The sequence below is a fragment of the Fukomys damarensis genome, unplaced genomic scaffold (genome assembly GCF_012274545.1).
Source record: "Fukomys damarensis isolate Sample0158 unplaced genomic scaffold, DMR_v1.0_HiC HiC_scaffold_37, whole genome shotgun sequence".
Taxonomy (NCBI): Eukaryota; Metazoa; Chordata; class Mammalia; order Rodentia; family Bathyergidae; genus Fukomys; species Fukomys damarensis.
The window spans coordinates 66,612,440-66,624,775 of record NW_022900949.1 but is presented as its reverse complement, the minus strand read 5'-3'; the positions used below and the strand labels follow the sequence as shown (position 1 = coordinate 66,624,775).

At 35.8% G+C, this 12,336-nt stretch overlaps 1 protein-coding gene across 2 annotated transcripts in view; it reads left to right on the top strand.

Annotated features, from left to right (window-relative positions):
- The first annotated feature begins 4,131 nt into the window (after positions 1-4,131).
- The window catches only part of LOC104863060 (arylacetamide deacetylase), an 11,452-nt gene continuing 3,247 nt past the window's right edge, over positions 4,132-12,336 (top strand). The window contains exons 1-3 of one of the 2 annotated variants that reach the window (XM_010625323.3): positions 4,132-4,385; positions 7,533-7,602; positions 9,907-9,976. In XM_010625323.3, coding sequence (XP_010623625.1) covers positions 4,248-4,385; positions 7,533-7,602; positions 9,907-9,976 — 278 coding nt within the window. In that variant the 5' untranslated portion in view covers positions 4,132-4,247. Of the gene's footprint in view, positions 4,386-7,379; positions 7,603-9,906; positions 9,977-12,336 lie in introns of both variants that reach the window. The other variant, XM_010625322.3, reaches the window with a different exon arrangement.

Here is a 12,336-nt window from a genome sequence, read left to right as displayed (position 1 = left end):
ATAACACATCAAGTTGCTCTTGCACTAAATCAACCCTTTGATTAACAATCATTAACCCTCCCTTCAAATGGGCATTAACAGAGGTTTGCATATCGAGCGCAGAGGCTACATTGGCTGACAAATTATTCAAAGCGGTTGCGGTTTGTACTGACGTGGAAAGAGAGACGGCGGCTGCGGTCGCACCAGCGGCTGCAATAGTTATCGCCGATACTATTGCTGCCGTAATCCCAAAGTCTCTCTTAGATCTTACAATACTCAAGGGATTCGTCACTTCCGTTGGCACAGGAATGAATCGAGGCATTCGAACGACCACAGCATGAGGAAATTTGGTAGCGTCCCAGCAGGATGCGTACCAACAAGTATCATTGGCACAATTCAGTTCCATAGTCTGTGAGAGAGTCACATTAGCCACAAGCCAAAGAAATGGTGGCCACACGCAAACTGGAGTGGGTGCGAAGGTGATGTTGCGCAGACCATTGAAGTGTTGTGGTGATGTTGATGGTCCTGTTGTTGGTGGTGAAAAGAACTAACCATAAGTAGGTGGAGCAGAAGAGAAGAGAGAATACCTGGACCAAAGGGTTATTGTCATAAACAATATGCTGGAAAACCTGCATGGTCAAACAATATAAATACATTTTGTATACCAGAAAAATAGCAATAATAATTATAATGAATTCTTATATCCTGTAATGTGGCTTTGTATCAACAGGATCTTCCCCCCCCTTTTTTTTTTAACAGAAAATAACCATCAGAAACATATTTATAATTCAGACCTTTGATAACCAACAATATTCCCAACAACATATTTAACAAGATGTATCTTTTTATAAGGCTATAAAAAATTATTTTGGTGGCTCCCATTAGTGAACAAAGATCAGAATAAACTTTCTGAGCAGCTGCTTCTTTATTCACCAACAGGAGCATATCCAAACTTGAAGGTTGTATTTAAATATCTTTTAAATTTTTTATTTGATCCTATAAAGCCAGGTTGTAGAAATCAACAATCTACTTGCATTTGACGTCATTCTGATCAAGAACATACAAACATCTTTGAACATTTAAGACAGACAAACATATAACACTTAAGACAGACAAACATATAAGACAATTTTAACGAGTGCACTCAGATGGTTTTGGCCAATTGAATTATCTTACTACTTCCTCTTTTTCGGGCGGCTCCCCTGAGGACTCCGACGCGGTCTCGGAGTCCTCCGAGGAGCCCTCCGAATTACTTTCCTTTTCTGCTAATGTTAATCTTTTTAGTTCATCTAGGGCAGGGTAGAGGCCCGTTGAGGCCTCAATAGGGCCGGAAATTTGGCTCCCTTCTTCTTGAGCTCCCGTTGTTCTCCGTTTTTGTCTAGACTTACTTCTTTCTTCCCTCTCCGTTTCTGATACACTGTCTTGATGCTCCCTGAACAATTTTTGTCCCTCCCGCACCTTATCATTGCAGCGCTTATCCTCCAAACAGGCTCTAATCATCTTCCACACTGGTAAAACCCCCGATCTTAAGGTATTCTTATCTTTCTCTCGCTGGAGGTCTTTTCCTAATTTTTCCCAGGATGGGATCGTGAGTGACCCGGTACCGCTGAACCAGGGCGCCGCTCGATCCACTTCCTTTAGAAACCTTCTTAAAATTTTCTCCGATATTTTTAACTCCCTTTCCTTCAAAAGGCTTTGTAAAGCATAGACCAGTGATTGTGAAGTTGAATTGCCCATTTCTCCCTTGTCTACGAAAGTGGGCTTAAACCTGTTGGAGTAAACAAATTAAAACACCCGCCCACACCAGACAGCGTACCTCTCGGAAAGTTGGTGGATCCTCCCCTCCTGCTGCTCAGTTCTGAATCCTCCTGAAGTCAGGGGTCTCCGCTGATGCCGGCGATGATGGTCGTCGCTTCCCAGGTTTCGGCACCACTTGTCACGCGCACCTCGCCAGCAAGGAGCACGCAACACTCAGGATTCTTCTGAAGCACGCTTTATTGGAGGTTCTTCTGCATTCTTCAAGATGGCGGAAAGACCCCGAGCCGGATGCGAGCCTGCCTTTTATAGCCTCTCGGGTGACGTGGCCCATTTCTATTGGTCAATGCCGGCCTGCGTCATTCTGACGAGCCAAGCGCCTCCTCTGCGCAGGCGCGAACCGCCGTCACCAGCGGACTCACATCCGGGATTCATGCAGGGCATGAAGAGCCTGGAAACAATGGCGCGTGACACATGAAAGGTAAATAAACCTTTTGCGCTGATTTTGGACATCACGGTGGCCATGACAGTGCAACTGAAGATACTCATATCTACTTTTTCAGTCAACTTAGTATAAAACATACAATTTTTCCTTGGTATTTGAGTCAGCATTTCTTATAGCTCCCATATTACATAAAACTTTGGGTAAATAAGGTTTTCATGCTTATCTCTTGTTAATCTTATTTTTTTGTTATGTGAATGTTAAAATGTTAACCATAAACCTTGGAATGAGCAAGGAAAAACGCTGCCTTTTTCTCCCTACATAGCCACATGTCTAGACCTGTCATGTAGAGGTACAAGATCCCAACAATGAATGTAACTGTACTGTACCCCTAAAATGTACCAATAAACTCAATTAAAGCTGAAAAAAAAAAAGCCACATTTATAGCTAAGAGTTTTCCCTTGAGAGTCAAATGAAACTTTTGACTCACATTTTTGCAATGCTTGGGACTGTTAAGACTTTGGGGAAGAAGAGATTATTGTGTTCCAGTTGTATCATGTTGAGTGGAAAATTTACCTTGTGTTTATTTGGAGACTAAGTACTGTTTAAAGAGAGGAGTTTGAGTGTCAAGTTGACAAGGAAGGGGGAAAGCGGTAGTTAGTCTTAATGGTGACAACTTGATTGGCTTGGGAACCACATAGAAAATCAATAAAGCACACTTCTGGATGGGTTATGGAGGTGTGACTTTAGGTACTATAAATGGTCTTTGGCTCTTTTTTCTCTAGCAGTGCTTCCCCTAGCCAGTAGCCATGAACTAGCAGCTTTATCACCCTGCCCTTCAGCCATGATGCTCTTGCCTTGGATTGAGTGGATCAGTTGTGGATGTGAGGTAATTTGTCCCAGAAACAGGAAAGCTAATATACCCACACGAAGGTAAGCATTACAATGATTGTCTTAACTCACTGTTATTAATTATATCCAGTGATAGATAAAAATCTATTATTGATTTCTTTGCACACTATATAGCCCTAGCATTATAAGCAGTTCCTAACTCCCTCCCCTTTCCCTCTAAAGAAAACCAAGACCTCTTGATCAAATAATTATAGGACTCAAGCAGGAAACATGTCATAATTTAGTAAAAATATGATAGGAATTGAAGACATCACTGGTCTTTGCAGTGTAAGAACATAATACAGTATTTCTTCTTCATATTTCTATTCTAGAACACACACTCACACATACATGGGCACATGCCCCCTTTTTGGAGGAATAAAGTTGTGGTTTTTTTTTTTAATCTATAAATGCTACCTAAAATTTTCTGGGTCTAACACATAAAATTATACGACCACTCCCAAGTTTCCTAACCTGTTAAAGTTCATTTTATTCATTTATAGAAGAACAGTAGTAATGACATGATAGATATTCTTTTGACTTATTTAGATTCATCAAAAAAATCACTTGGCATAAGACCTGCCTCTAAGAATAGACAATAAATATTTGCTACTACCATTTTCTTTATTACTATCACTTTTTTTGTAATTCCTCCACGAATATTTATCATGACTAACTGCTAAGCTGTCTATTTCCTGCAGGATTCTGTAATTTTTTATGGGAAGAGATAGCAGTTTTTGTTTTCTATGCTCTGAAAACACTGTAAAAATATGTTTTGTTTGTTTCTCTATTCTCCATGTTGCACCGTTTCACAAAGAAGTTTCTGCCTCTGACATGATTGCTATGGATAAATTTGTTAGAATTAAAGAACTACTTCCTTGATTATTGTGTAATATGAGTTTGCTTAGGGAGAAACAACCATAAAAGGGTGTGACCATTCAAAGAACGTGTCCAAGTTTCTATTATACACTGAACTTTGACTTCATAATCTGTGTGATCCTTTGTGGATAAGCAGTTAAATTTTAACCTTGCTCTGCCAATCTGAAAAGGAAGTGAGCAATTCTAAACTTTAAACAGAAAGCAAAGAGGCGGGGTTGCAGCCCACTGACTACGGAAGCTTAGGCAAGCCTAGGAAGATTACTTTCTGCGCTTCTGAAGACAGAAGGCTAGAAATTACAGCATGGGAAGAAAGTCACTCTACTTCCTGGTTTTGGGGGTCCTTGTAGCATGTTACATTTACACTTCTCCACCAGATATTTTTGAGGAGCCCTGGAAACTAATGTTGATCAATGTACAACTGAAAACTTTTGTACATTTGGTGAGTCTGAAATTTATGATTCAGGTGTTCTTATGCAGTCATAGATTCTGAAGAAATGTTCCAGGATACTTGTGTTTTTTGTTTGTTTTACGTATCTTCTTAAAAGAAGTAGTATGCCTTTTGACCACTTAAAGTTTAGAAACATGACTTATTTGCTTGCTTGCTATGTCATATGTTGAAAACATGTTTATAAATATGAAATAACATAAGCTAGAGGTTATTTGAGTAGATTGTACTGAAATATTACTGTGTTTAGATAATATTAATGTTATGATGGTCGTTGTGCATTGAAATTTCTACCTTGTGGCTTGATTCGTTAGCATTTAGTTTCCCACCTAAGCCAGAGATTTTTGGGTTATGCAGTAAGGCATTAGATAGATATAACTTTTATGGAATCTCTTTTGGGATTCAACATGCAGAAAATGACATCTATATAATATTTCAAGGAAAAACTGCACCGTCAGAATGGTTGGCATCTGCCCTGGTTTAAGGTAAGAAAAATCAATAGACAAAACAGAAGGGCAGATCCTTCTGTGTTGTGGAAACTGACTGTTTTGTTTGTTCTCTTATGTAGGCAAACAAACAAAGGCCGCCTCTCTGGCACCTAGGGTCTATTTTGCTATTATTTGTTTCACTATTTCATTCACTTTATTTTTATAGTTCTGTTTTCAGAATTGAAACAAGGTGGTTGCTATAATTCCTCTTATTTTTCATTCTTTCAGTTCTTCAAATCTGTGCCAGATCCTATTAGGCAAACAGAATCTGTCTTCACAAAATTGATATTTTAGCGTGTGGAAAAATATTAAATTAAAATCAAATGAATGAATTGTTTCAGATTATAAAAATTGCCTTAAGGGAGATGAGACAGGGAAACTGAGTAATGTGAGCAAGTAATGAGGGCAGGGCTACTGTATTTATAATTAGCAAAACTCATTATGAATAGAAAGTTTATGCTTTGAGATCAGTGCATAATAAAACCAACCACTCTAAGGACTGATGAAACATTTTTTCAGTAACACAGCAACAAGCACATAATTCTTAACTACAAAATATGGACAAGTTGAAGAAATTGTATTAAACATTTGCAATTGACAGGATAGTGCTGCAATTTAATTTAGAGGAGTAAAATGTCATAGAATACAGTGCTTTGCCTCCATGGTAGTAAGTTTTAATTTAATTCTGTGTGTAATATTGAACTGTCAGAGAGTTAAGAAGTAGTGTTGTTTTTTTCATACTTGCTTAATTTTGTGCTTTTTATTTATTTATTTTTTTTGTGGGGGGGGGTGTACCTGGGATCAAACTCGGAATCTTGTTTTCTCAAGGTAAGAAGCAGCACCACTGATCTAAATCCCTGGCCCAACTTTCTCAATAATTGGGAAGAGTTCTTTCATTTTTTGTTCTTTGAATCTTACTCATTTTATTTAATATTATTTTTCATTTAATCAATCATGTACCTGTTTTTTGAACTTTTCTTCTCTGTTGTAGTCTTTTTAGCTTTGTTTTTTCCACTGCTATTGATGATTTATGAATATATTTTCAATGTTTGCAAGTGATATAATGTTAAAATGTAGATTAATATTGTTCTTCACTCCTGCAAACATTCTTTTTGTTTGCTGCAATTTTCTTGATTCTTCTGGGACTTCACGGAGAATAGCCCCTTCTGTCAATCATGGAATGTCTACTGACATATTTTATTGAAGATTTATGATTTGTGCTTACATTTATAAGACTTTGAAGACTTACATTTGTGCTATAAATAAAGCATTTCTGTGCTAGGCAATTATGCTATAAATTAATAATTCAACTGCAGAATCAATGGACTTAAAATATCATTTCCTAGCTGTGTATGTTTGAACTAATTACAGTATTTAATTTCCCTGGGCTTATTTTCTTCCTCTTTCAAACTGATGTGATAATATTATCTTTTTCACAGGTTAATAGGGTAATATCACTGAGGCTAATTCTCATAAAGTGTTCGGATCACTATATTGCTCTAAAGCAGAAGCATAGGCTACAGACAAGCAGGCTGTTCTTCCTTTTTCTCCATCCATTTCTTTATCCTCAATTGTGTCTCTTTATATGCATCAGCATTATTTCATAATTATTTTATTTTTATAATATTTTAATTGATGTGTGTTCACTAAATATAATCATTGTATTCAATTTGGGGAATTGGTACATATACATATTATTTCTTAATCCATTTTACTTCCCATTCCCATCCTGATTCTCCATTTTTTTGCATCTCCCAGTCCCCTTCTGTGCTACATGAAATCTAAAACTATTCCTCCTTGCATCAACAAGAGTACCCTAGCTGGGCGTGGTGGCTCACAGCTGTAATCCCATCACTCAGGAGGCTGAGGCAGGAGGATCGCTGTGAGTTTGAGACCAGCCTGGGCTGCACAGTGAGTTCCAGGGCAGTCTCAACTACATAGTGAGACCCTGTCTCAAAAAACCAAAACCAAAACCAAGCAAAAGAAAAAACAAACAAAAACAAAATCAAGAGCACCCTTATGTGCAGGATATACTATTTTATCTGCCTGGAATGGTTTTTCTTTTTCTTTTTTTATTTGATTAAATTCTTCTGAAAGGTCTTTTCTTTGGGGTTCTAATTGCAATGACCTGGGTCAAAATACTTGATTCAACATTCTATCACAACATTTACATTATTTTATAACAGTATATTTACTTGCCTTTCATTCTTAACTCTGAGGTTCTCAAGAAATACATTTACCTTGTTCATATATGCAACTCCAGAGCTTAGTATTGATCCTGTAACATTTTGTGGAATAGAACTAAATAATTTCGTTTCCTCCCTTTTAACAATCACTGTAGGCATACTTATTGCATTTCTTCTTCTAAAATGATAAAGGGATTTCATGTATGAGTTTGTTCTTTCTTTTGATGTAACTAAAAATTAAGTATTCATACCTTCATAAATTTCCTTGAATTTAGAATTTGAATTCTAGGGCTGTTTGTTAATTTTGTTTTTAGACCACATTTATAGAGTTTCTGGGACTTTACCATTTTGCTGATTTACTTGTGCTAACTGCGACCTTTGAAGAAGTCCCACCAAATTCAGATGAAAATGTCACTGTGACTGAGACAAAATTTGATAATGTTCCTGTCCGTGTATATGTGCCAAAGAGGAAGCTGGATGCACACAGAAGGGCTGTATTTTTTGTCCATGGAGGTGGCTGGTGTTCTGGAAGTCCTGGTAGGCAAATTTTTAAAAAATTTTTCTCACTGAAGTAGTTTGTGAATATTTTACCAAAGCTGTATCCAGTGCTCTTCGGCAAGGTCATTGCAGTTGTTTTTGTCTTCTCTTGCTTTGATCTCTGGCAAATTTTAATGTTTCTTGAACTTCTCATGAGTTACTTCTCACCCAACTATGACTTGCTTCATCAAGCCAGATAGTGCTGAGAAAACACAAGTCTTGCTATTATTAATTTAGGAAAGCACGAGTGCTGTTTCTATCATTTCTATTTTGTTGTATAGACCTCAGCGACATGTTAATTTATTTACATAATTACTGTGTGCCTACAATTTTTCCAAGACCACTGGAGGGGATTTGGAACTGACAAAATTCTTCTTGGGCCTTAAATTCTAATGAAGACAATATCTAAACAATTAATACATAAGTGAACAATCCAGTGTATCATAAGGGGACAACCCATAGAGAATAATAGGTGAGAGTATTCAAGATTGGGTAAAGGGTGCCAGTCCCTACGTGTATAGAATTATAGTCCAAAGAGGAATACCTCCAGAAGTGGGAATTTGGAATAAAGACTTTAGGCTCAGTCATAACTATGATGTATGACTTGACTAATACTAGTTGTAGATAACTCACTATTCACCAGTTTACTTCTAATTGATGAAGTATAAACCAAGAAGGAAATTGGAATGGCCCTAAATTGACAAATCCGAACACCAGAGGGCAAGCATAAATCGGCCGGAGAAGAAATGTCACAGGCCTGAAATGAATTGAAATGTGGCAAATGATTTGAGAAATTAGGAGAACAAAGTGAGGAGGGGGAAAAAAGACAGATGGGGATGAGATGATTGCCCTGTTGCTGATAGGATGACTGAGAAAGGGAAGGCAGATTCGGGGGGGGGCACAGAAGTAAATGTTATTTGGAAAAATAAACAATGAGCAAAGCATTAACAAGCGATCAAAGAGGCCATAAAATGGAAAGGAAGCCAAAGGTAAGAGTCTCACACAGAGAGGTTAATGAGAAGTATTGAATGGTGAGAAGACGTCCTGTAAGTAGAGCAGAAATACTTATCTTGAGGGGCTGGGCATTTAACTCAGTGGCACCGCTCCTGCCATGCAAGCACAAGGTCCTGAGTTTGATCCTTGGTACCAAGGTGGTAGAAAGAAAGAAATATCTTGGATGTTGAAGCTTTTATTTTCATGAGGCTGAGAATAAACTCTGAATATTGACTTAAAAAAAAACATACCAACCAGCAAAAATAAGAGATGAAGAAATCATTGGAACGATTTCTGAATTTAAACAGATTCATTGTAAAATGAATAAGTAAGAAAATGATAGATAAAAAAAGAGTTAAGTAAGGGTAGTTTATTTGTTTTTTTGTGGAAGAGATATAAAAAGTTAATAGAATTCCCTGGGGCAGTGAGGAAGAAGTGCAATTTTGAGTTCAGCTCGGGCAACTTAGCAACTTAGTGACACCCTGTCTCAAAGTAAAATAATTTTAAAAGGACTTGGATATGTCTCAGCACAAAGACTAGAGTCAATCTTCAATAACAAAAAATAAAGTGAATACAATTAAGAAAATGGATAGTAAACAGATTAATGGATAGTAAGCAATGAATAAATAACACAAAGAAATGGAGACAAGGAGAAAGATTTAGAGCACTTGTAAAATAATTAGATGTGGATGGAGGGGAAAAGCTTAAAAAAATGGATATAGTCTTCTTCCTAGATAAGAAAAAAGAGTGAAAAAGCAGATGTCAGTAGGATAGATACGACAGAAAATGAAAGAATTCCAGCTTTCCAAAGCAGCATTGTTCTATCCAACTGATTTTCAGATGATTTTTTGTCTTGCTCCATACAAATGCTGATGGTTGGTCTCCATTATCCAAAATCTGTTTATACCACTTTGGCCTCGTATCCATCCACACATGCATCAAGTCAGTGACTTATCTTCTTATCTGTTTATATCTATCATGTAAAACAACCAAATCAATATCACTTATAGTATGGGAGCTGGAATCAGTCTTCTGGAGAATGCTGATAGTTAAGAAGGACAAATGACAAAATATGCAGAGCAAAAAGTGTAAGGGAAGAAGAGCAATTAGGTTCAGCAAGAAGTCCCACTAAGTTGTAAATGAAGTTTTTCTTCGGATTAGTACAGCATTAATTTTTTTCTCCTGTCATTTTGGTATACAATAGGGAATGGGCGGAAAGTAAAATAAGCTCGGTTGATTTTTGTTAAGAAAAAATCCTTCCTTTCTTTTGTGCACTCTCACTAACATCTAGCTTTTATTCTTTTATTTAAGCTTTACGTAATTATGACCTGCTCTCAAGATGGACAGCAGAGAGACTTAATGCTGTCGTCATATCAATTGAGTAAGAGCTGTATTGTTTCATTTTGTGTTCAAATACCTAAACTACCAAGATTCTCTCCACTGTCCTAAGTGACTGATGCATAAATTTGCCAAAAAACAACTATTTCACAATCGACACTGAGGCAATTAAAAGAGATAGGTAGTTTCAACGTGGTAGCATTGAGAAAAACAGTGTGTGTGTGTGTGTGTGTGTGTGTGTGTGTGTGTGTGTGCTAGTGCGCATGTACCTACTGACATGCATGTCATTTGGGCAGGTAGGAAAAAGTGACCATAAAGTCATTTTTTGACATAAGCTTAAATGGAATCATCAGGAGACACACCTATTTGGTTTAGATGATCTTTCAACCATAATCTTCAACATTAAGCTTCCTGTAGTCAGAACATTATCTATAAAAGCACATTATAAATAATTGCTACATTTGATGGTCACTTTGAAAACAATAACATTCTTGAAACTGGTTTATCTTAGTGTCTAGCACTTCACATGATGGTCTAAAACACTAAATTTTATTGTCAAATTAAATAAAGTCAATGAGTGTAAAATAATGTGTTGGATCAATAGTTCATATTTGCAAAGAACACTGAGTTATGACAAAGAAACACTGGAGTTAATATGGTGGATTCATGCCATTTTTATGAAATGTCCAGTATAGTGAAATCCACAAAAGCAAAGATTAATGGGTACCTTAGGATGGAAATGGGTAAAATGAAAAGTAGGAAGTGTCTAGCTATTTAATTTAAATAGTAGAAACAGGAGGAAAAATGAAATAATGCATTCATAAGCATTAGTCTAGTTGAATCATTATATAAACACAATCATACTCAATATTGGTTTGTGATTCTCAGTATATAAAATAATTAGAATAAAATATTTTGAAAATAATTAGAAGAAGCTATGGCTGCACTGTGGCTCGTATTTCAACTTCACTTTTAAACATGGTTTATTTAATTATAAAATGTCAAATGAAATTGTAAGACATACACTTGTGTTTGATTCATTCAAATAACTAACAAATCTCAATAAGTTGAAAGACAAAATTTTACATTTTTGTGCAAGTTCTTGCCTTTCCTTTGAATACACACTTATTTTATCTATATTACAGGTAAATGAGAACTCTCAGACCAAAATGAGCAATTTTGTTTCTGCTATAGTTAAAATGACCATTGTGCACAGAGAATATTGCTAAACATCAAAAGTCGTTGGGAAAATTCAAATCAAAACTATTTCACACTTGCTAACTATAATTTTTAAAAAACATAGAAATACAAATTATGATGAGAAGAATCAAAAAATGGTCCTACCCATATCACTGGTGGGAATGTCAAATGACATAGACAGTCTGGAAAATTGTTTGGCTAGTCCTGAAAATGTTAAAAACAGAATTACCATATGACACAGTATTTCCAGTTCTAGGTGCTTACACAAGGCCTATTAAACTGTATCCATAAAATCTTTTGTATTTGGAGCAGCATTACTCATAAAATCTCTGAAGTGGAAACAACTCAATGTCCATCAACAGATGTATGGAAGAACAAAATATCATATATCCACAATATTGAATATTACTTGTTAGGAAAGAGAAATGCTACTACTAAAACATGGATAGATCTTGAAAATATTATGTTATGTGAAAGAAGCCTTTCAAAAAGGGCAGTGCATGGTGTGGTTCCATTTTCATGAAAAGTCTAGTATTGGAGATGCCAAGGAAGCAGATTGATGATTACATTAGTAATTGATGAAACAGAAAGTGAGAAATATTTGTCAGTGGGTATAGTGCTGATATATATATGTATACAGATTTTTAGTGGTAGAAATGTTTTCAAATTGTGGTGATTATTGTGAAACTTTCAAAAATATTAAAAACTCCTGAATTATATACCTTAAGTGAATTGTATGGTACATAAATTATAGCTCACTAAAGTTATTATATTAAAATTAAGACTCAATGCTAAGAACATTAGTCTTGAAATATCTGTGTATTTATATTTGTATAGAATCAAAAATATTAAAATACAAATATATTTTTTCTTGTTCAAAATATACAAATCACTAAAAATTATTGGAAGTAAAGGAGAAAGGCTTTACATAGCAAAATATCCAAATTGTCAATAAATATGTGAGCATTTAGTATACATAAATAGAAGATATAAAGTAAATGTGCTACGAAGTATCTCAATAATTGATTATTATAGCTCAAATAAAAAGGCATAGAACACCAAAAGTTCAGAAGAATAGACACCAGAGGATTTTTATGTACTTGCAGTTAGAGAATAACTAGATTTCATATCTCTTTGACACAGTTAACTAAAATTATGCATGTTGTACACATTAATGCCTCAGGTGAATATCAATATATATAT